Source organism: Mustelus asterias, chromosome 5, assembly GCF_964213995.1.
Source record: "Mustelus asterias chromosome 5, sMusAst1.hap1.1, whole genome shotgun sequence".
In the NCBI taxonomy this organism is placed as follows: domain Eukaryota; kingdom Metazoa; phylum Chordata; class Chondrichthyes; order Carcharhiniformes; family Triakidae; genus Mustelus; species Mustelus asterias.
The window spans coordinates 90,129,442-90,152,004 of NC_135805.1; the positions used below are offsets into that span (position 1 = coordinate 90,129,442).

A 22,563-nucleotide genomic window follows, 5' to 3' on the forward strand; every position below is an offset into this window, starting at 1 on the left:
TGCAGAATATTATTCAGCCCACATTCATAAAGCTTTTCATTAGATCACCCTTCAATCTTCTCTTTTCTAGAGAAAAGCACCCCAGCCTGTTCAACCAGAATTAAATGCACTCACTTTTTGTGAATCTGTCTGACATCTTCTACAGTGCTTCTATTTCCTATTGCTTTCAAAAGTTGATACAGAGTCAGGGACCTGTTCAAATCCCTGCTCTTAATTTGGTCAGGGTTTGAGGTTCATATGGCTATTGCTTGGCTAAAATGAGGCAGATGCACCAGTGCTTTCACATGGATTCTAACACTTTCATAGAAATCATCATAGAAATCATAGAAACCCTACAGTGCAGAAGGAGGCCATTCGGCCCATCGAGTCTGCACCGACCACAATCCCACCCAGGCCCTACCCCCACATATTTTACCCGCTAATCCCTCTAACCTACACATCCCAGGACTCTAAGGGGCAATTTTTAACCTGGCCAATCAACCTAACCCGCACATCTTTGGACGGTGGGAGGAAACCGGAGCACCCGGAGGAAACCCACGCAGACACGAGGAGAATGTGCAAACTCCACACAGACAGTGACCCGAGCCGGGAATCGAACCCGGAACCCTGGAGCTGTGAAGCAGCAGTGCCAACCACTGTGCTACCGTGCCGCCATCATGTAGAAATCCATTGCAGTAAGATTTCAATAATTTCAAGTATGAGGATGACCAAAAGTGAGTGGCCATTAAAATAGAAAGCCACTATTATTAACTTTATTTTCCAAATCTTATATTTTTCTGGAGAGGCTTTGAATATGTATTTTCTGTATCTATTTTTTTCAATGATAAAGACTACATAGATATGAAGATTTATTAATTATAGCAAAAAATCCAAGGTAGCACAAAGCACTATTTAATATTGAATAGTCTAAAAATGTTCGGTGGATTAGCCATGCTAAATTACCCCTGATGTCAGGGGGACTAGCTCGGGTAAACGTATGTGGTTACGGGGAAAGGGCCTGGGTGGGATTGTGGTCGGTGCAGACTCGATGGGTCAAATGGCCTCTTTCTGCACTGTAGGATTCTATGATACTCTATGATAATAATCTGGGAAACATGCAATTGAAGGTTACAACAAGGGGTAAATTTTCCTATCCCCACCCTCCACAGGAATTGTAGCGGGCAGGATGGACAATTTGATGGACCATGGAAAGGTCCGCTGACCTCGGGCAGGAATTTCTGTCCTCAGGGCGATCGAGACCTGAAAACCCTGCCCAAAGTTTGTTGAAAAGGAGCAAATGTGAATAACAGCAAATAGCATTTATACTGCGCCTTTAATGTGGTAAAGCATCCCAAGGCACTTAACAAGAACAATAACATTTTCACATGGAGAAGTCTCACAACGCAGGTTAAAGTCCAACAAATTTATTTGGAATCACGAGCTTTCAGAGTGCTGCTCCTTCATCAGGTTTTCACATTAAGGTATAAAGAGATATCAGGACCAATGACCAAAAACATGGACAACTCAGTATGTTTTAGGACGCATCCTAGAGGAGGAGAGAGAAGTAGGGGTGGAGATGTTTTGATAAGGAAATTCAAAATTCCCTTGGGGAATTCCCTTGCCGGCCAAAACATTAGGAAGCATGGGACATCAACGATGGAGCAATTACAAATGAGGATGCACAAGAGGCTTGAACTGTAGGAACGCAGGAGTCTCAGAGGTCGTTAGGGCAGGAGGAAGTTATGGAGCTGGGGAGGGATGAGGAAACATGAAAAAAAGAATGAGAATTTTGAAATTGAAGCACTGTCAGAGCGGCAGCTAATCTAGGTCAGCAAGCACAAAGAAACAAAGGCAGATGGGAAGTTTTCTACTTACCCTCGTTTATATATACTCTTGGCACGGGAAGGCAAAAAGATGTTTAGAATTGTTCAGAATTTATGTCCATCTGTACAATGTAATCAAATTTAATTCTAATCATGCCAGACTAACTAACTGTTCTTTTCCTTTTAGGCCATTGGTTGCCATGTACAATGATAAGCTTGAGCTTCAGACCTGTCTGGAGCATGGCAGGACAGCAAAGGTCAGTGCAAACAATCTTCAAAATCATTTTCTATCCACTGTATAGAATGAAACATTGAGGGAGAGCTTACAAAATGGCTAATCTATTGCCACTCAGGTGACTATTCTGAGATGATAAGAATTGAAAGCATTTATGATTTTTTCTCCGGTTTTAAATGTCACATCCCACACGCTCTTATGCAACAGAAAAATAGGGCATGTGGCCTGTTCCTCTTGCCAGTATGATCTGCATCTAGTTGCTAGGAGATAAGCGCTGTGTATCAATTTCCCCCTCTTTGCAGAAATACCATGGGGACGATTCTTTCAAAAAAATTCTAAGTGTCGACTTTGGGTAAAAACTGGAGTAAATCACACTGTTTTTTTCAGTGGTGGTTAAAAAAGAACCTCCCACATTCTGTGCACTGCAGAGTGCCTCAGCATAAATCCTGTTCAAAAGCTGGGAGTGGGACCTATTCCCACTGGAGAGGCCAGCAGCATCGCGTGTAATGGGCCACTGCGCATGCGCCGATCTGTCAGTGCCAAGATCGGCGCATGCTCAATGGTCCCTGTCTGCTGGCCTCCCGATTGCTGGCCAGCTTGATCGCTGGCCAGCCCCGTGACTCGCCCCTCATCGCAGGCCGTGCAACCTCCCCATGGCCCAATCGCTGGCCCCCGAGCATGCTCAGGTCAGGCTCGCCCCCTCCTCCCCCAACATCCCCAGCCAACCTCAATCACTCCCTTCCCACAGCCCCGATCTCCCAGTCCCCTGCCCCACTTTGGCAGTGCGGACCTGCCCTCCGCCCTGCCCGGCAGCCCCACTATGTAGCCTCCCACCCTCTGTCACTCAGTCCAATTGCAGAGTAGCAGCAGGACCCCCCACCCCCAACGATCAACCCTGGGAAGGCCCACCCCCATCAGGTCCCGCCCCCATTAGGCCCTGCCCCCTTGGCACTGCCCGATTGGCAGTGCCTAGATGCCATCTGGACTTTGGCACTTTGCCCTTTGGGCAGTGCTAGGGGGCCCAGGCTGGCACTGCCAAGGTGGCAATGCCGAGAGGGTACCACATCCCCAGTGCAGACCCTCTGGGGGGGCCTTTGTTGCCCTTTCACTCCAGCGAGGTCAGGCTGCCAGCTCCCCGCAAGTGGGGAGCTATAGTAAACCCCGCTGGAGTGAACCATTCCTGACTGGAGGAGGGGTAGAGGCTAGTGGGCCTGGTGATTTCAGTCCCGGGTCCGCTAATGGGATTTTAAAAGTATTTAAATAAGGACCTGCATAATTTATGCAGCTGAGCTGACAGTGCCGAAAATAAGGCGCTGGGAGATGCGCGAAGGCCCGGACGCTGAGCGAGAATCGTCTGCTGCTACAATCTCCCAGCCCGCTACGCTAAAATATTGCAGCGGGATGGGAGAATCACCCCCATATACCTGTTCACTGGCTGCCTAATAAAGTACCTGAGCTTTCCCTTCCTTCTCTGTCGGGAATTCCAAGGAAATAATCATTCTTATAAAAAAAAAAATGGGCAATCACTGAAGGATCAAGCTTATATGTTGCTGATTTTACTGCCTCAGGCACAATCTACTGGGAGATACTAAACAGAGTCCATAAGGGGATAATTTTAATCTAATCTGCCCAATTTTATACTCCATCCAATTTTACTTTCCATTGCTGCTGCTACGAAGCGTGGTAAGAAATTTAACAACACCAGGTTAAAGTCCAACAGGGTTATTTGGTAGCAAATGCCACTAGCTTTCGGAGCGCTGCCCCTTCGTCAGGTGGAGTGGCTTCACATGCCCTGTTTGTGAGCAGATCTCCACTCCACCTGACGAAGGGGCAGCGCTCCGAAAGCTAGTGGCATTTGCTACCAAATAAACCTGTTGGACTTTAACCTGGTGTTATTAAACTTCTTACTGTGTTTACCCCAGTCCAACGTTGGCATCTCCACATCATGGCTACGAAGTGTAACATGGTAAACAGTCTGATCATGATAGCTTCCCATTAGTAGGTCAGGTTAAAATTACCCCCACCTGTCTCTCTGCTTGGCCACAGGGTTCCATGATCCCAAGAGAATCTCTATGGAGAGAAAAATGTGAAGAGGCCGCATACTTCCTTTGCTGAATAGCATATTATTATATGAAAGAAAAATATTTTTCTGCTTCTATTTTTCAACCTAAAAGCACGTGTCATAACTGTCCCAATATTTCCCAATCCAAGATACGCTATTTTGCAATGCTGGCTGGAATTCTCAAAGATCACCTTAATGCAGTTAATAAACTTAAGGCATTTGTATTAAAGAGAACATGTGGGGGTTTAATTTTCATTTTCAGCGTTCCTGTTGCAGAGCTTCACATGTCCATTTGCCACCCCCAAAGATTTTCTATCAATGAGTAGTCTTGTCTGTTGAACTGCAAAATTACCCTGTCGTCAGAAATACTTAAAGGCAAGTATTTCTATAGTTACCGATATTTTTCCGCCTTCTGATTTCACATTTAGACCTCCTGTTTAGAAACAGATGTTCTGAGTAAAACTATCCTTGTAAGGCATCATGGATTTATCCTCCACAAAGTAACATCTGTTTTCATTCTGGACACTTTTAAAGTCTTCTCTCATGCTGTTCTCACCACTTCTATGAGGGTGAAGAGGGCGGCATGGTGGCACAATGGTTAGCACTGCTGCCTCACAGGGCCAGGGACCCAGGTTCAATTCCCTGTCTGTGTGGAGTCTGCCCATTCTCCCCGTGTATGCATGGGTTTCCTCTGGGTGTTCCGGTTTCCTCCCACAGTCCGAAAGATGTGCAGGTTAGGTGCAGGTTAGGTGCATTGGCCGTGCTAAATTTTCCCTTAGTGTACCCAAACAGGCACCAGAGTGTGGCGACTAGGGGATTTTCACAGTACTTCATTGCAGTGTTAATGTAAGCCTACTTGTGACACTAATGAATAAACTAAACTAAGAGCAACTGAGAGACAATAGCAACTGTATTAATCCCCTTGATCATTTATAGCCATTAATTAAATAACACTCTTTTGTCTGAAGCAAATCAGACATGTTATCAGTAAGGGAAGCTAACATCTGATAAACGTGCTAAATGCTGCTGAAATAGATTGACGTTTAATTTTATATGAAATTAGAGATTCTGATTTCATCAGTGGATTGTAATCACTTGTCTGTGCGCCCTTCTGAAACACACATAGTTAATGATATAAAAATATCATATACTTTGCAACTGCGTATTATAATCAATTCTGAAACAACTATAAATATAAATCCGATTTACTGCTGCTACTTTAAAGACAGTCAGTTGTCCACCTTGCTATTTGAATTAAACTGAACCAAATATTTCCTGGCCTTTGTACATGAGGCTAGGATCAAATACACAGAATATGCAAGCTGAGAATGTGAGCTGAGACCATATCTAATTCATCCAGTGTCATAGTGTTGCAAAATAGAATGGAAACTTTGGTTATAAAATATCTAACGGTTTGTAATTTCTTAAATAATGCAGAACAGAAATGTGATAATTTTACTTATAAATCACCTGTAACACAATCCATGAAAGGTTATGTTACAGATAAAAGAAACAGACCAGATTTAGCTTTCAAAATAGCACTTTAAATGAACCGAGTGCAATTCATAAATATTGAAATGAGTAACAACGGGGAAATGTCCTGAGTTTTGATTTGGACAGGTCACTGTGAACTGACAAAAGAGGACATGAGATAATTCAGCAAAGAAAGCCTTTTTAAAGTAATTTACAATGGCTACAAGAAAAATTTTGTCAGTAAACATTGTACAAAAGAAATCTGGCTCTCTTGGGGCACCTTTTACATTGTTTATGAGGACATGTTATCCTTTACTGTGAATCACCATTTCTAGCACCTGGGTGTTTCTCCTGTGTAGAGTCCAGTTCTTACTGTGCTTTACAACCTTTGGAATCATGTTGAATAACTTCAGTCATTCCAAGCCAAAAAACTACTTAAAACTATTGGAAGAAATGCATCTGATCCTTTGAAACTTGTTGCAGCTCTTCACACTGCCTAGGTTGCTTGTTTATACCATTCTTTGGTGTCAGTGTGCATCATTTCTTTTTAAAAGGAAATCTTCTCAATAACCATCGAGGTTTTGCTAAAATTATAATGAGTAATTTACATAGACGAACAGTGACACCAATCACAGGAAATGAACATGCATCAAGGGCTTCTTGCCTGGTGTCACCCAATCATGCTTGCTTTACTGTTTTATTCACAAAATATATAGTCTAAGTCACACCGAGTGGTTAATGCTTACCATTCATAATACTTACCCTTGGATTTCCTTGTCCTTTAACTTTGTATTACATGTCCCTGGTTGTCAAGTAAAGAACTAATTGATTTGAGTCATGTGTTACTCCGGGGAAGGTGTGCTATATTCCCAGTGTCAGCATCCTTAGATTAATGTCAGTACTCACTGGTGCCACATTGCAATTCTTTTTGTCACTGTGAGAATCGAGGTCTAGAAAAAAATTATTTTCCACCATTCTTCCTGGCTGTGTATAATAATGTTCAATCAGTCGAACAGCTCTGACACAAGAATAGACCAATCCCAGCCTTTCCAATGATGGTTATTAAAAGCATCATCTTTTAACATACCTTTACACAATTTTGAATCTGTAGCCTGAATTATCTTTGGTTTCCATCACAGAATAGAGTGTTTCATTAGTTATGGGTTTCAGCCGTTGATGCAACTCATTATCAGCAATTTGAATGTGGCATAATACTTAATCCATACTTGATCAAAATGGCTGAAAACAATCTGAAGTAATATCCAGTGTTACCTTCTTTAGATGATTTGTCTTCTGGCCAGAATCACCTTTAGATGCAGCTTTGTCACTACTTATTGCAAATAGAAATTTGAAGAAGCATTTGGATTGATTCCATGATTGGGTTTGTTTGATTTCATGATTGGACATCCCTGTGAGGGCAACACTCACTACAGGACTGTATCCCTTAATTTTTCCATCTATTCATTTAAATAGACAAAATGTAAAGTTTACAGCTTGCAATTTTTCAACCAGCAATCACCACGCCTGACTAGAAGTATTTACTCTGAAATCTGACCCAAATATGTCTTAATTAAAATTCCAAAAGCCCCTAACAGTACCAAAATAAAATATTTTGCTCCTGGTTTATCTATAAATTTATTTAAATCACATTTTTTATCACTTGATGAGAAAGACAAAGTTTGGTAAGCATATCATATTGCTTCATCCTATTAGCTAACTTGCATTTATAGCTCCCAGATTCCCACTCAAATTGAGTTCAATTTTTAATGCTGGAAAAAAGATAGATCACATTTTATGTCAAAACATGGGTTAAAACCAATCGATGTAAGAATGTAAGATAGCAATGAAGAAAGACCATTTAACCAATTAACTTTTCTCCTACCAAGGATCCTGCATAATCTCAGTTTCATGAACTATCCCGTTCATTTAATCCCACTGTTATGCAAAAATACTTCTTTATCCTCAAAGGGTATCGAGCAATATTCCAGAATATTTCATCTATCCCAACATTTTCACTTTTCAATTCTGGTCATAAATATTGTCTTCTCTGACCCACATACACCAGAAAATGAGAGCCATTCTGCCCTATTGATATCAGGGTCATGAGTTAATCCACCAAACTTTTAAAAGAGTTTTTTTCCTCAACTTTCTGTTTCAGTCCCTTCAGTTTGGTTCCTGTCCCTCTCACAGCACCAAATAAGCCCTAACCAAAATCGCAAATCATATTCCTCACAATGGATTATCCCTCTTTTTTTTCCTTGCTGGCATGGATAAAATTGTCCTAGTTCCAGGATAACAACTGCATTTATCTTTGTTTTTAAAAAATGCAGACTCTAAGTAAAGCACACTGTGGCGTTAGCTATTCAACTCAGGCGGGAGTGCAAAATAGGTGGCATTTTATTGGTTGCCTGTTATACACCCAGCATGAGATTCAGTTCCACTGGCTTCAGTGAATCTGAATACCAGGTGGGAGGCATAACAGGTGGCTGATACAATTATAATTCTGCCCCTTTTGCACTATCCCCAAGGCTCGTTTATATCCCTATTTCTTTAAGGTATGTTAACACTGGAAATGCTAGCTTCCTTCCTTCCCATGAGAACCACTTGACTGTGCAGGAGAGTAGTAGGCCTGGACAACTTTCCCTCCGATTATCACCAGAATTACTTGCCCTTCAATTTCTTTCATTGTACATTGGGTGACACAAAAACAGGTGCAGCTGTAGCAAGGACAGATGTCTCATGAATTGGATCTTGGTGGTTAGTGTACAAAAAAAGTATGGGAAAATTGTACTGTGGTACCAATGGCCAGATCAGAAATTTCTGACCGTCCACTGCAACCCTGGTTCAAGAAGTGATGGTTACTTTTGCATTTGAAGTTCTGCATACTAGGAATGGAGCTCTAGATGACCACTGTCTGGAGAGGCAGGAGAACCGGTGTGTTAAACTTCGCCGCTGGTATTCTGTGCAAATTTTTTGAATTGATACAGAATATTGAGGGGAAAATGCAGCAGAACTTATGCACCTGGCTTAAACGTGGAGTTTTGGCTTGAGCTCTCAGAATTGGGCTGGGTAGGAGAGGATTGACAGTCTGGCCACATCCGTCTAAAGCTGTGAAAAGTGGACTCTGGTATGGAGTAAGCTATTCACATTCTATCCCTGGTCTGCATGACTTTGGACAGAACTAAGTCCAGGAGCAGGCAATACATGTTGTCTGCAGTCTCCCAATTAGGAAAATAATGTTCTATCACTCGGAGATATGAACTTTGTAGAACTCTGAATTTGCTGATGGTGACAAATAATGCTGAACTTTCTTGAGGAACCCCCAGTCTGCCAGCTTTCCCACCCATGCTCACATGCTTTCCCCAGTATAGATTTGCAAAGTGAAGGAACTGAGCTGAGTTTATAATCTTGTAGAGTAGAGGTGGGTGGGATCCATTAAACTCTCTTGATTGAGTAATTGACTTGATCTACTCAGCGTTGAAGGTAACACACCGTTTGTCCGCCCACTGTCCAATGCTGTCTATTCCCGCAGTGATTCAGTCGCTGCTTGTCTTTCAGATGGGGAGTTAACCACTCTGTAGAGGGTTGTGTCATCAGCAAAGAAAACATCACTTTTGATGACATCCAACAAGTCACTGATGAAGACAAGAAATAGAATGGGGCCAAGCACAATTGTCTGAGGGACCCCTGCGTAGGTGTTGAGCTAAGAAGATGAGCATCCAATAACCATGACCTGGTGTTTTCATCTTCTGTGGAAGAGTTGTATCCAGTTAAGCAGCTCACCAGATATACCACATGAGACCATCTTCTCAGTGAGGGAGGGATGCCATGCCCTCTTGAAGGTCCAACCATATCAGAGGCTACTGCACTAATTACATACTGGACAACGAGAGAATCACTCCATGTATGGATCTTGAGGATGAAGGCATCATGAGTCCGTTGCTTTCTTATGAAGCTAAATTATCAAACAGATAGTAGATTACTTAAATTGAGATGTTGTAACAGCTTCTCATTTACCATAGTTTCCATGAGTTTTAATACTTTTGCCAGTAGAGATACTTTCTTGCTTTTACTGGGGTCTGACTTTGATCCCTTCTTGCTGATAGGCAATTGCTGCCACCTATTATTGACCATGGCGAGGTTGTGAACTCAACTCATACAGAATCATTGACTGGAATCCATGTCTAGAAACTTTATGCCATAGTGCATTTGGGTACCAATTTACTGTGCCAGAAAACCATAATAATACTTTTGAACATTGGCTCTTGTCTTTTCATATATTTATGATTCATTCAAGAGCCTGAGGATTTCCAAATATGTGAAATATAATGAGTTCACAATCTCAGGAGTGCAGTCCAAAGGACACGGCAACTTTAAGATAGAAGCCCCCACCAGAATGGAACTTTTCCAATCACTTCTGATTCACTTCTGAATTGACCTATGGATTGGTATGTGAACTGGTCACCTTGCAGCCCACTTGACCAAGGATTGGTATGTGATATGGAGTGAAGCAAAAGGATAGGCTAAATCACTTTTTTTTAATATAGAGTATTGTGGAGTACTTGCAGATATTTGCATAATACAATTTTTAAAAGGTCTCTGAAGGTTGAATGAAATGTGTTTGCTGCAACTTTCTGGGAAATTGCCCTCTCTGATTCTGGCTTAAATCTAAGCTGCTTCAATTCGCTAAAGAAATCTTGAAAATTGTTCACTTCTAAGTTCAGGAGTAGCCTTTGCAAAAAAAAACTCACCATTTCCTAGACTGTAAACTGAGCCAATCTAAACACATGCAAGAAAACCAACCGAGTACACATAAATTTGGATTTAGGGAGTAGATTCGTATTAATTTCTGGCACATACTGTACGATATCCAAGTAATCCTTTGCAAAGAGACCATTCACACGGGGGTTAGTACAGTATGTGCTTGCTAATCAAAATGTCAAATTGGGATGAAAATGCTCAGCTTTTGTCTTTTCCAACACGGTAAGTGCCTTGAATTTCGTTAGGAGGCCTAATAAATATTACATGGTGCAGAATTTTACCCACATTATGAATGTATCCTTGATTCTTTCTCAAAAGCCTGGAGTCAACAGCATTTGAATGTATTGAAAGGATGCCTGCACCATTAAACCTGTAACTGAGGTGCCCACCACTGGAAACTCAGAAGATGGGCTGGCGATGGTATTAGTGGGCTGCTCCAATGAAATAGATGAGAAAGCTTTGCTTCCTTTACTCGCAACTGATTTCACACTACAGTAGCTTGTACAGACATCTCTGGCACTCAGGGTTACTTAGCACACAAATGCAGGAATGATTTCATATATCATTCCTTTGTTTGGATGCAATTGCCTATTTGTGGCAATCAGTTCATGTGATTGTCCACAGATGGACTAGAAATTTTGACAGTGGATGAAAGGGCCTGAATGTTACATTGTTGGGTGCTACCCCAGCTATATGCCCCTATGCATCCTGAAAATGGGAGAGAAGAGAAAGGAAATTTGATTTTGAAAATTACAGTTTAGATAAAATTGAAAGCATTGGACATGTTGAAAAGCTGGTTTGTTACTGTGTCCTGTACACCATTTGTCCTTTGAAAGTTACAGTGGTGTATTTGTGCTCAAACATAAAATATAAAAACAATATATGGTTTAGTTATTCATGTATTGACATTTGAAAAGTTGCTCTTTTAATACAAGGCAAATTCTATAAAACTCTAGTAATCATTGCCTGGATAATTGTGATTCCCAGAATTCTCTCCCTACTGGGAGCAAGGACCATGAAATTGATCTTTATATTTATAGAATGTGGATGTACTTGATTCAACTTGTGATTTTGCGCACATTTATTATTTAGATTTTTTTTGTGTGATAATGTTCCTGAGATTGGCAAAGATTTTGCAAGATAAATACAGTATGATTTTCTTTTTGTGACTCTTGTACAAAAACACCCAGGTCCTTCTGAATACCAACATTTCCCAGTTTTTCACCTTTGAAACAATATTTTGCTTTTCTCATTCATCCTAACAATGTGGAAAATTTCTCCATATTATGTTCCATCTGTTGCATTCTTGCCCATTCACTTACCTGTCTATATTTCTTGGCAGTTTCTTTGTGTCCTCCAAACAGTTTATATAGTTATAAATTTTCCCAGTCAGCTTTTTATCATTGGCAAACTTGGGTGCATTGCACTCGGTGCCCTCATCTAAATCATTGATTATAGATTGGAAATAGCACTGATCCTTCTGCTACCCCATTTGATACGACTTGCCAACTCAAAAATGAACTGTTTATTCTTATTTTCTTTTTACTGACCATTAACTAATCCTGAAATCATACTAAACCATGCTAACCACCCCATCCCATGAGCTCTAACTTTGTGTGATAACTGTCTTGTGGCATCTTTATTTATTTTTAATACAGATATACTACATCCACTTGTTCCCCCTCATTTATGCTTCTTGTTCCAAGCTCAAAAAAAGCTTAACATGTTTGTTGAACCAGATTTCCCTTTAATAAATGTGTTGACTCTTATGACTTTCTAAGTGCCAGGTTACCATGGCCCTAATACTAGGTTTACTCATTTACTGAAGTCAGGTTAACTGGCCTGTAGTTCTAATTTCTCTCTCTTTCCTTTCTTGATTAGCAGAGTTACATTTGTTACCTTCCACTCAGTGGGGATAATATGATGTGAGATCATCAGAAAGAATGGTTACTAAATGACACTGGGTGTGTGGGATGCAACATGTTACTTTAGTCTGGTGTAAAATGTTAGTTGACCCATGTTGATGGCCTGAAATAAAATATGTAATTGGGTAAGTTAGGCTGCTAAAGTTTAACTCAGTGCTAAGCAACATCAGTTCAATGGTAAGTTTCAAATATCACATTCAGTACATGTCCATGACCTCCTGTGTTATCCATCTCCTACTTTATCTTATTCCACAGCAGTTGAAACCCATTTCCTTGCCTTGGCTATCTTCAGACTTTGCCATGTGCTCAGCAACCTCTCATCTACTTTAACTTATCCTGAATTTTACTACCCACATCCTATTTTGCATGAAGTCCTGCTCAAGTGTCAACCCTGTCCATGTTGAACTTTGCAGGCTCCCTGTCCCTCATCAGGTTGACTTAAATTTTTTTTACGATCCTCTACTTAGCTCATGCATCCCTTCCTCTGAAAATCTCTACAGCCAACATCCCTATTTATCTGTTCTGGGGGTCGGTTTAATTCATTTGGCTGGACAGCTGGTTCGTGATGCAGAGTGATGCCAACAACACATGTTCAAATCCCATACCAGCTGAGGTTATTCAAGAAGGGCCCGCCATCTCAGCCTTGCCCCTCGCCTGAGGTGTGGTGATCCTCAGGTTAAATCATCACCACTCAGTAATCCCCCTTGAAGGGGACAGCAGTCGATGGTCATCTGGGGCTATGGCAACTTTACCTTTTACCTCAACTCTCCATAGTTCACCTGCGGTATACTGTGCTTTCCCTCCTTTCTCCCTGTTGTCTATCATTGATGGCAGAAACTTTAGCAATCTTGGCACTAGGCTAGAGAAATCTCTCCTTAAGCCCTGTACCATGCTGCATTTTCCCATACCCTCAAAAGCATTCTGTTCCGTTGGCTGAAAAGACAAAAGGTTACGAAACAGAGTATAATTTGAAGAAAATTTGAATCTAAACCATCTGGTGAAAACTGACAGGATTGTGTTGGCTGTCCATTTGACAGACCACCAATTTTACTTTCAGTTGAAGCATGTGTGTATATGTTAGTCCTGTCTAACCATGCATTTATTATCTGTGTTACATCTGGTTCATGTAAAACTGTCCTCATCATAAAACAGTATGTCCTCCTAATGGAAAGCAATGCCCCTGGAGATGTGGTAGTTATTTTTTGATTGGTTGATATGTGTAAAAGCCTTGCATCTTGCATATGAGTGTTATACTCCAGTCAATGCGCTCCAAACTTTGTTGCAGTTGCAAAATAATCTTAGAAAAATCAAACATTGATTTGAGACCCACAATTTAGAAGCAATTTATTGACATCCATTTGATTTCACCTAAAATATGCTACAATTACAAGTAGCTATTTGATTTGATTTATTATTGTCACATGTATTAGTATACAGTGAAAAGTATTGTTTCTTGCGCACTATACAGACAAAGCATATAGTTCATAGAGAAGGGAAGGAGAGAGTGCAGAATGTAGTGTTACAGTCATAGCGAGGGTGTAGAGAAAGATCAATTTATTGTGAAGTAGGTCCATTCAAAAGTCTGGTGGCAACAGGGAAGAAGCTGTTCTTGAGTCAGTAGGTACGTGACCTCAGACTTTTGTATCTTTTTCCCGACGGAAGAAGGTGGAAGAGTGTATGTCTGGGGTGCGTGGGGTCCTTAATTATGCTGGCTGCTTGTCCGAGGCAGCGGGAAGTGTAGACAGATGGATGGGAGGCTGGTATGCATGATGGATTGGGCTACATTCATGACCTTTTGTAGTTTCTTGCGGTCTTGGGCAGAGCAGGCGCCATACCAAGCTGTGATACAACCAGAAAGAATGCTTTTTATGTTGCATCTGTAAAAGTTGATGAGAGTCGTAGCTGACATGCCAAATTTCCTTAGTCTTCTGGAGAAAGTAGAGGCGTTGGTGGGCTTTCTTAACTATAGTATCGGCATGGGGGGACCAGTACAGGTTGTTGGTGATCTGGACACCTAAAAACATGAAACTCTTGACCATTTCTACTTCGTTCCCATTGATGTAGACAGGGGCATGTTCTCCACTACGCTCCTTGAAGTCGATGACAATCTCCTTCATTTTATTGACATTGAGGGAGAGATTATTGTCGTCGCACCAGTTCACCAGATTCTCTATCTCATTCCTGTACTCTGTCTCATCATTGTTTGAGATCCGATCCACTATGGTGGTGTCATCAGCAAACTTGAAAATCAATTTGGAGGTCATTTGGCCACACAGTCATAGGTGTATAAAGAGTATAGGAGGGGGCTGAGAACACAGCCTTGTGGGGCATCGGTGTTAAGGATGATCGTGAAGGAGGTGTTGTTGCCTATCCTTACTGATTGTGGTCTGTGGGTTACGAAGTTCAGGATCCAGTTGAGAGGGAGGAGCCGAGGCCCAAGCCACGGAGTTTGGAGATGCGTTTTGTCAGAATATTGGTGTTCAAAGCTGAGCTGTAGTCAATAAATAGGCATCTGACATGGGGGTCTGTGTTATCCAGCTGTTCCAGGGTTGAGTGTCGGGCCAGGGAAGTGGCGTTTGCTGTGGACTTGTGGCGGTAGGCGAACTGTAGAGGATCCAGGCAATCTGGGAGCCTGGAATTGATTCGTGCCATGACTAACCTTTCAAAGCACTTCATAATGATTTATTGGATTCCCACCATTTGTGCCTTAAAAGGAGAAGACTAGCTAGTCACTAAAAACTCCTCCATGGCACTTCAGAACACGTGTGAGCAACAAGAGAGATCCTCCAGTTTATATAAAATTCTGAGTACATCCCATTACATGTAAGACTTCATACTTTGTCACAATTGCAGAAGGAAGTAAAGAATTTAAGAGCAGTTGCTAACCTACAGAGAAATGATTATCTTTGCATTGACTTCAAGATTTTCTGAATATCTAATTGACTTTAATATCCTCCGGCTTTAAGAAAAGAGATTTGTTCAGGACTAAATTTGCTTGTGACTTAAGGGTTTTGATGTTTTTCAGCCAGTTAGGCCTTTTCTGTCCATGCCAGTTATCTGAATCTGGTGTAAAATGGAAAATGCAAGTAGCTCCTGGGCCCAAGAAGTTACAGGATTAATAAAAATCCTGTGGATGTCAAATATTGTCAGTTGAGAGGTGAAGCGAAGAGGAAAATAAGGGTGATGTATGTTTAGAGGCACAGGAAGGGCCTGAATAGATTTATGGGTCCTCTGGTCTATAATACTTGCATCCTAGGATGCTAAAAGAAATGGGGTGGAAATAGTGGGAGATTTTGCCATAATCTACCAGACTTCCCTAGCTACAGGGAAGGGGAGGTGCCAGAAGAATGGAGAGTGACAAATGTGACAACCTTATTCAAAAAAGGATGTCAGGACATTCCTATAACTAAAAGTTGGTCAGTTTAACATCAGTGGTGGGTAGGTTGTAGAAACAATAATCAGAGGCAAAAAATCAACAGGCACTTGGATAACCAGCATGGATTTGTAAAACCAAAAAAGAAAATGCTGGAAGATCTCAACAGGTCTGGCAGCATCTGCAAGGAGAGAAAAGAGCTGACGTTTTGAGTCCAGATGACCCTTTGTCAAAGCAGCTGTCAATGCTGCCAGACCTGCTGAGATTTTCCAGCATTTTCTCTTTTGGTTTCAGATTCCAGCATCCGCAGTAATTTGCTTTTATCCATGGATTTGTGAAAGGCAGATAATGTTTGACTAATCTAATTGATTTTTTTATGAGGTAACAGAGAAGGTTAATGATGGAATTATAATAGATCTTGTCTGTATGGATTTTAAGAAAGCATTTGACGAAGTACCGCATAAAAGGCTGGTTGATAAAATTATGACTCATGGAAGAGGAGAGACATTGCCAGCTTGGGTAAAAAAAAAATCGGATTCAGAACAGAAAACAGCGAGTCATGGTAAATGGGTGTTTTTCCTACTGGGGGATGGTAGGCAATGGGCTTCTCCAAGAGTCATTGCTGGGACCATTGCTTTCTTTGATATAAATAAATGACGTGGATATTGGAATACGGAGTAAAATTTCAAAATCTGCTGATGATACAAAACTTGCAGGATTGGCAAGCAATGAGGATGATAGTAATCGACTGCAGCATGACATGAATACACTAGCAAGGCAAGTAACAGATATACTTTAACACAGAGAAGTAAGAGAGATGATGCATTTTGGCAGAAGGGATAGAGACAATATCAACTTAATGGCACAGTTTTAAAGAGTATGCAGGGGAAGAGAGATCTGGGAGGGCATTGATCTTTAAAGGTGGCAGGAAATATTGAGAGTAGTTAGAGAAACATTTGGGATCTTTGGTTCCTATATAGAGGAATTGAGTACAACAACAGGGTAGCTGAACCTTTAAAAAGCTTTGGTTAGTCCACAACTCGAGTATTCCATCCATTTCTGGTCACCACACTTAAGGAAAGATGTGAGGTTGCAGAGATTTATCAGAATGGTTCTTGGGATAGAGGATTTTAATAACAAAATCAGGTTGGAGAAGATAAAAGCAAAGGGCTCTGATGAAGGGTCATCTAGACTCGAAACGTTGGCTCTATTCTCTCCCCACAGATGCTGTCAGACCTGCTGAGATTTTCCAACATTTTCTGTTTTTGTTTCAAGTTGGAGAAGGTGGGTTTAAGGCAATGGAGATTACAGGGAGATTTGATAGCAGTGAACAAAGTTATGACAGGTTTGGATAAAATAGACAAGGAAGAACTGTTCCCATTTGCTACAGGCACAAGGACTAGGGAACACCGATTTAAGGTTTGGGCAAGAGCTTCAGTGGGGAAGTGCGTAAGAATATTTATTTGAAGGAAGTGGTAACGATCTGGAACTCACTGTCCATGAGGTTGGTGGAAGCAGAGACAATCAATGATATCAAAACTAAATTGATGGACATTTAAAGGAAACATGCTGAGCTAGGGGGGATAGAGCGGGAGAATGGGACTTATTAGGTTGCACAACAGAGAAGAGGCATAAACTCAATGGGCGTAATGGCCTCCTCTGTCAGGTAAATGCATCGATGAGTGGAATTTTCCCACCCCGCCCTCCACAACAATCGTAGCAGGCGGGAGGCAGACCATGGAAAGGTTCATTGACCTTGGGCGGGATTTTCCAGTCATGGGACGTGCGCGGTCGGAAAATCCCACCCTTGGACTCTCAATCTATGTCCTAAGGTATTGATGGGGGCCAGCAAATCTAGTTCTTGGCAAAGTTTGTGTCCTTTTCAGTGGACTCTTGCTGAAGGCATAGCAAGAGTCCACCACAATGCTCGAAGGATTTTAGACCTAAATATCCTGCCAAGCTGATCAGTCTTAGAAAACTTCCAATACATACAGCCAGATCAGGGACCTGGGAGCTACCCACCATCACCCTTAATCAACTGGCCCTCATCAAGGATATGCTGCAGTGTAATGTCAAAGAAACAATCAAACACTGAAGTCTGAAACAGCTTCTTTATTTTTATTATTTCAAGTTCCAGTCAGTTCAAAGTTTTTACAAAACTGACTAACCTGATACCATTTAAATTAACATTAAATAACATAAAAGTGAGAGGATTTTCTTTTCAAATTCAAATGCAAACCACCAAAACATGGGAAGTTCATTTTTTCAGAAAAAAATGATGGGTGCAACGATTTTACATTTTACCCAAATTATGTGAGCCTCATTACACATTCATGAGTCTGCCCAGGTATAATTTTCTCACATTAGAGTTTCTTTTCAAAAACAGACTAAGAACCCTATAGAAATATTGCATGTCATGTACACCCAAAATTATCATGAAATAATAGATAGCTCACCAGAGAATTCCATCTGTGAAGATCAGCCTTTTTGCTTGAATTTTCTTGTTTTACTGGCATCAGTTATGAGAAAGACTGAGAAAACCTCTTCAGCTCTAACCGTAATGTTTTTCACTTTTTTTTTGACACTGAATAATATGGCGGAGTACGATACATTTTGTTAAAAAAAAGTTACTTCCTAGCTGCTGGGCTATGGGTAGAATCACAGGGCTGAATCATTTGCAGTGGTGAATGTCCCAAGTGGACCAGAAGTGAACGGGACTTCCGTTCAGAGGCAGAATGGCTGGCAACACGCAGTCATGTGGCAGCCAGTCAACTAGTCATGCACGGTTTGAGGAACACAGTGAAGTGTGTGGTGGGGGCCCACAGGAAGTCATCGATCCCACCATTACTCCACAGTCAAAGTTCTAGGCACATATTTAATCAGCACCCAAAACAGGCATCCACTCCTCTGCAAGCCATGTCTCATTCTGCTTGTCTGAGCGGAGGATTTTGAACTTGATCTGCTCCCCACCTACCACACCTTTATCCTGGAAGCTGCAAGCCTGCACCCAATCATCTTTGACCTTCCCTCCATCACCCTAGTCCTGGTCCAGCCTTCTGTCACCCTCGAGCCACCCATCATCACCCTTGATCAATTTTCTGTCCTGGACCTGCCCCCAACCCTGTTACCTCCCAGCACTCTGGATCTGCTCCTTATCATCCTCAACCTGCTAACCATCATCCTTGTTCCCTCCTGCTATCATGCTTGACCTGTCCTCAGTTACCTTTGACTCTCCCAACCTCCGCAAAGATTAATCATGCCTCTGTTGTCCAATGCCCTCCTTCTGACCCCCACAACCTTTCTTAGGGATGCTGCGAGCAGACCTCCTCCCCCAGGCAGTCATGCATTGTCCTCCCTGGACAGCCGCCACCCAAGCTCAATGCAACAGCTCAGACTTCTCTTCCCTGGTTCAACAAAGTTGGCCATACAAGAAAAGCAGTTCATTCTAAATGCATGAGGAAAACTACCTCACCTGTTGCACGCCACCTTTAAATGGCTTGAGAGTCTGAAGGCACATGTTTTGGCTGGTTACTTAATCACAAATTCATCTAGTGACCATGTGTTTTAATAAGTATGTATGACATGCTAATACATTAGAAATAGGTTCCTGACTCTTGCCATCGGGAACCACAATCCTCCTTTAATCCAGCTTACTTCCCAGCATTTATTCTGTCATCAGGAATCTAAAATTTCACCTTCCACACAATTAAGTGCCCCTGCCCGCCTCATTTCCTGCTGCCACAAGCTTCACCAGCCCACTGTCTACTTCTGCTGTGAGCAATTAAACTACAATGTCATCGTAACTCATTTTAGGTCAGAGAAGATCAATCACCCACATTGCCAGCTCAAGTGATTAATGCCTTTCTTTTCTCAACTCGATATTATTTATTGCCATGAATCCTTTATGATACCAAACTTCCTGCAGTTTCAAACCACAACTCATCCTATTCCACATGTATGTCACCTCATATAAAATTCTGTCTGAATTGCTAATTTAATGCTTATTTTCCTCAACTTGAATCTATCGTTTCTAGTTCTGCAATTTTGCGTACATCAGAAAAAAATTAGCTATGTCAAGCTTATATAATCCACTTGTAGCCTTAAAATGTCTATTAGATCTTCCCAAGAAAGAAAAACCTTGATTACATGATCACTCTTTATAGTTAAGTACTCGACGTGCTACTTTTTCATCTTGTACTCCTGTGCTGAGCCCTCTCAGAACGTCATGTTCCACTTACAGGAGAGAATTAAAACTGAGCTAACAAACATGTGGTTCTATCAAGGTCTATTTTTAAATAAACTTTCAATATATATTTTAAATGTTTTGTTATGTCGCACAACACTTTTTTATTTTCCTTACCATCTACATCTGTGTTTAAACCACACCTTTGTTTCATATTTAAGTAACCTAGATATTCAAATCAGTATCATTTTAACATTGGCATCAACCTACTTAAAGTAAGTTAATTAATGCCCATGTTAAAATAACTCCTGTTGTCAAATCTAGACTGTTCATTTTTAGTTACGATGGCTCAAACTTGTTTCAAGCTCCAAAGGTTTACAACCAGCAGCATTCCTTCTATGTGAATCATGTAACAGGAAGCATTAAAGAGGGAAAGTGTTGTGGACCTTTTCTCTTGTCTACTGATAGAACAAAATACACCTTGGTGTTATTTTCAATAATGTCACAATAACCTTGACAAAAGATTGCTTTGAAGCATGGTGACTCTTGTTCTGTCAGCTAAATGCAACAGCTATTTTACTTTCAGCATGTTCTGACAACATTGTGGTGAATGATCAGATAATCTATGTGGGAGGAGTGCTGGCCAGGATTTAAGGGAGGAGTGTTGGCCAGGATATTCAGAAAATCATTTGCAACTGTTGGAATAGTAACAGCTATGCGATCTTTAATAGCAACCGAAACTACGAGAATTGGCACATAAGATCATGGTTTAAAAGGACAACATCGCTTGCAAAACAACAAGCCCTCATTATTTCATTGGAGCATCCAGATTGTGTGCGCAAATGTTGAAGACAGCTTGAACTGACAAACTTTGATTCGGAGACAAGAATACTACCAATTAAACCAAGCCAGGTTTAAGAATCCTTGTTTATATCAGCCCTGTCAAGATGATTCGTAGAGGGAACTGTTCTCCACACCACTTTCTTGCAAATGTAATGTTTCATAGAACAAATCAAAAGTTTGGAGACTAAAATTCTAATTTTAATCACTAAATAGTTGGGAACTTGTCCTTGAATCCAACACTAAATTTATTCATTGTCAATAGGAAATTCCTAATAAATTTTACCAGACCATCACTATGAAGGTCACCTGCAAGCAATGACAAATGAAAGCACAGTCCTCCAGGATGCTGAAACATAATGGACAATTTTAATCCTGCCTGCCCAACATGAACTCACTGCAGGTAACTGGATCAAATGGTCTGTGTACCATTGTGTTTTCTGGATTGATGGTAGAGTTTTCCACCTTCCATACTGCTTATTTCTCACATTATTTGCCTTACTCACCTTTGGTAAGAACAGCAGAGTGAAAGGAGAGGGACTGAATTTCCCCAGACTGTGTGTAGAATTGGATCCAGGAAGTTATGGGGGAAGCCTCTTTGGGACGGCTTCCTGATTTACTGCCAGGGAAGTTTCTCATGGGTGGGCGGCACCAGGAAAATGGACAGACAATTAAGCTGATTACAGACACAATTGGGTCTGATTTGGGGGCGATCTGGTGAAGTGGCCCCAACACTGCCTGCAGGGGCTGCCATTTCCATGGAGTCAGTCTTCTTGCAGCAAACTGGGGGTCTTGGGAGCCAAATGCTTCATGTCCCAATGGGGGTGCAGAGGTCAGCCGCAGGCAGGAAAGTTCATACTCATAGCCCAAACAATGCACTTGGACGGGTTTCTCCTCTGCTTTGAGGGGCCTAATGACTTTACCCCTAATAATTTTAACTTTAAATACATGCACACACAATTCCTAACTTATCTCAGCAGCGACTACCTCTCCCAGTGTAGCTGCTGAGCCTCCAGAAATCCTGGCCTTCTAATCGGGCAAAGGTAACTAATCAGGAGGCTGCCTCCAGGAAGATTGCACCCCTGACTACAGCAATGAGTGTATGCTTGGGATCTCCATTTGGTCTCAGCATTTGGGTTTCTCCAGGCTGTGGGAAAGTTCAGTCCTCAGTACCAGCAGAAGCCTCAGCGACCAGCAACATCTAGGCACATTAAAAAGTATCAGGGAAGGGTGGTGGATAAGGTAAGAGTGATGGTAGGTACTCATAGGAGGACATATCCACCATGCAGGGTATACAGCCAAAAGTTAGTTTCTTGGATCTATCTGAAGATCAGTAGATGATACATCAGGTGGCTACACTGCTGTGGGCAAGCTGGTACAGGCCTATGCAGCCTCCTGCTGGACCAGGAACTGTGCTTTGGCAGTGGTTCTCAAAATCACTACAGTGCCTAACTGCTTTACCATTTGTCTCCTTCTAGTCTACTACAGAATCGTTAACCACATTTCCCAACCAACTGTATATAGCTGTACTGAACAGTTCACCAATATCCTATTCGCCAGAGCTAACCAGTACATCCTCCTCCTCAACTGACCTTTCTCAGCATGAGAAAGCTTGGGGTTTGCAGCATTGGCTGATTTTCTTCAGGTCCAGGGCATCAGTGACTGTATACGTGTTGTCATAGTATACTCTGTATACCTGGCTCCAACAATAGCAGTTGAGGCCATGCAATTAACAAGTAGTTTCCCATGTTGTTTGTTCACCAGACTAGTTTGCTTTGATTTTGTAAATTTGCAGTTCCATTCTGGATGTCACTTTTGTGTTTTCATTATTTTGATTGTAGCCACTAGCCATGCTCAGTTGTTTGGAACTCTCCATTGTTTAGTTAGCAGTCAGAATGTTTCAACATGG

General features: G+C 41.5%; 1 protein-coding gene across 12 annotated transcripts in view; it reads left to right on the forward strand.

Annotated features, from left to right (window-relative positions):
• dnmt3aa (DNA (cytosine-5-)-methyltransferase 3 alpha a) overlaps positions 1–22,563 on the forward strand; it is a 516,733-nt gene that overhangs the window by 472,115 nt on the left and 22,055 nt on the right. For all 12 annotated transcript variants that reach the window (XR_013497772.1, XR_013497773.1, XM_078213021.1 and 9 more), the window contains one exon: positions 1,990–2,059. Coding sequence is in view for 10 of the 12 variants with exons in the window: in XM_078213021.1 (XP_078069147.1) it covers positions 1,990–2,059 (70 nt within the window). In the remaining 2 variants the exon portion in view is untranslated. The remainder of the gene's footprint in view (positions 1–1,989; positions 2,060–22,563) is intronic.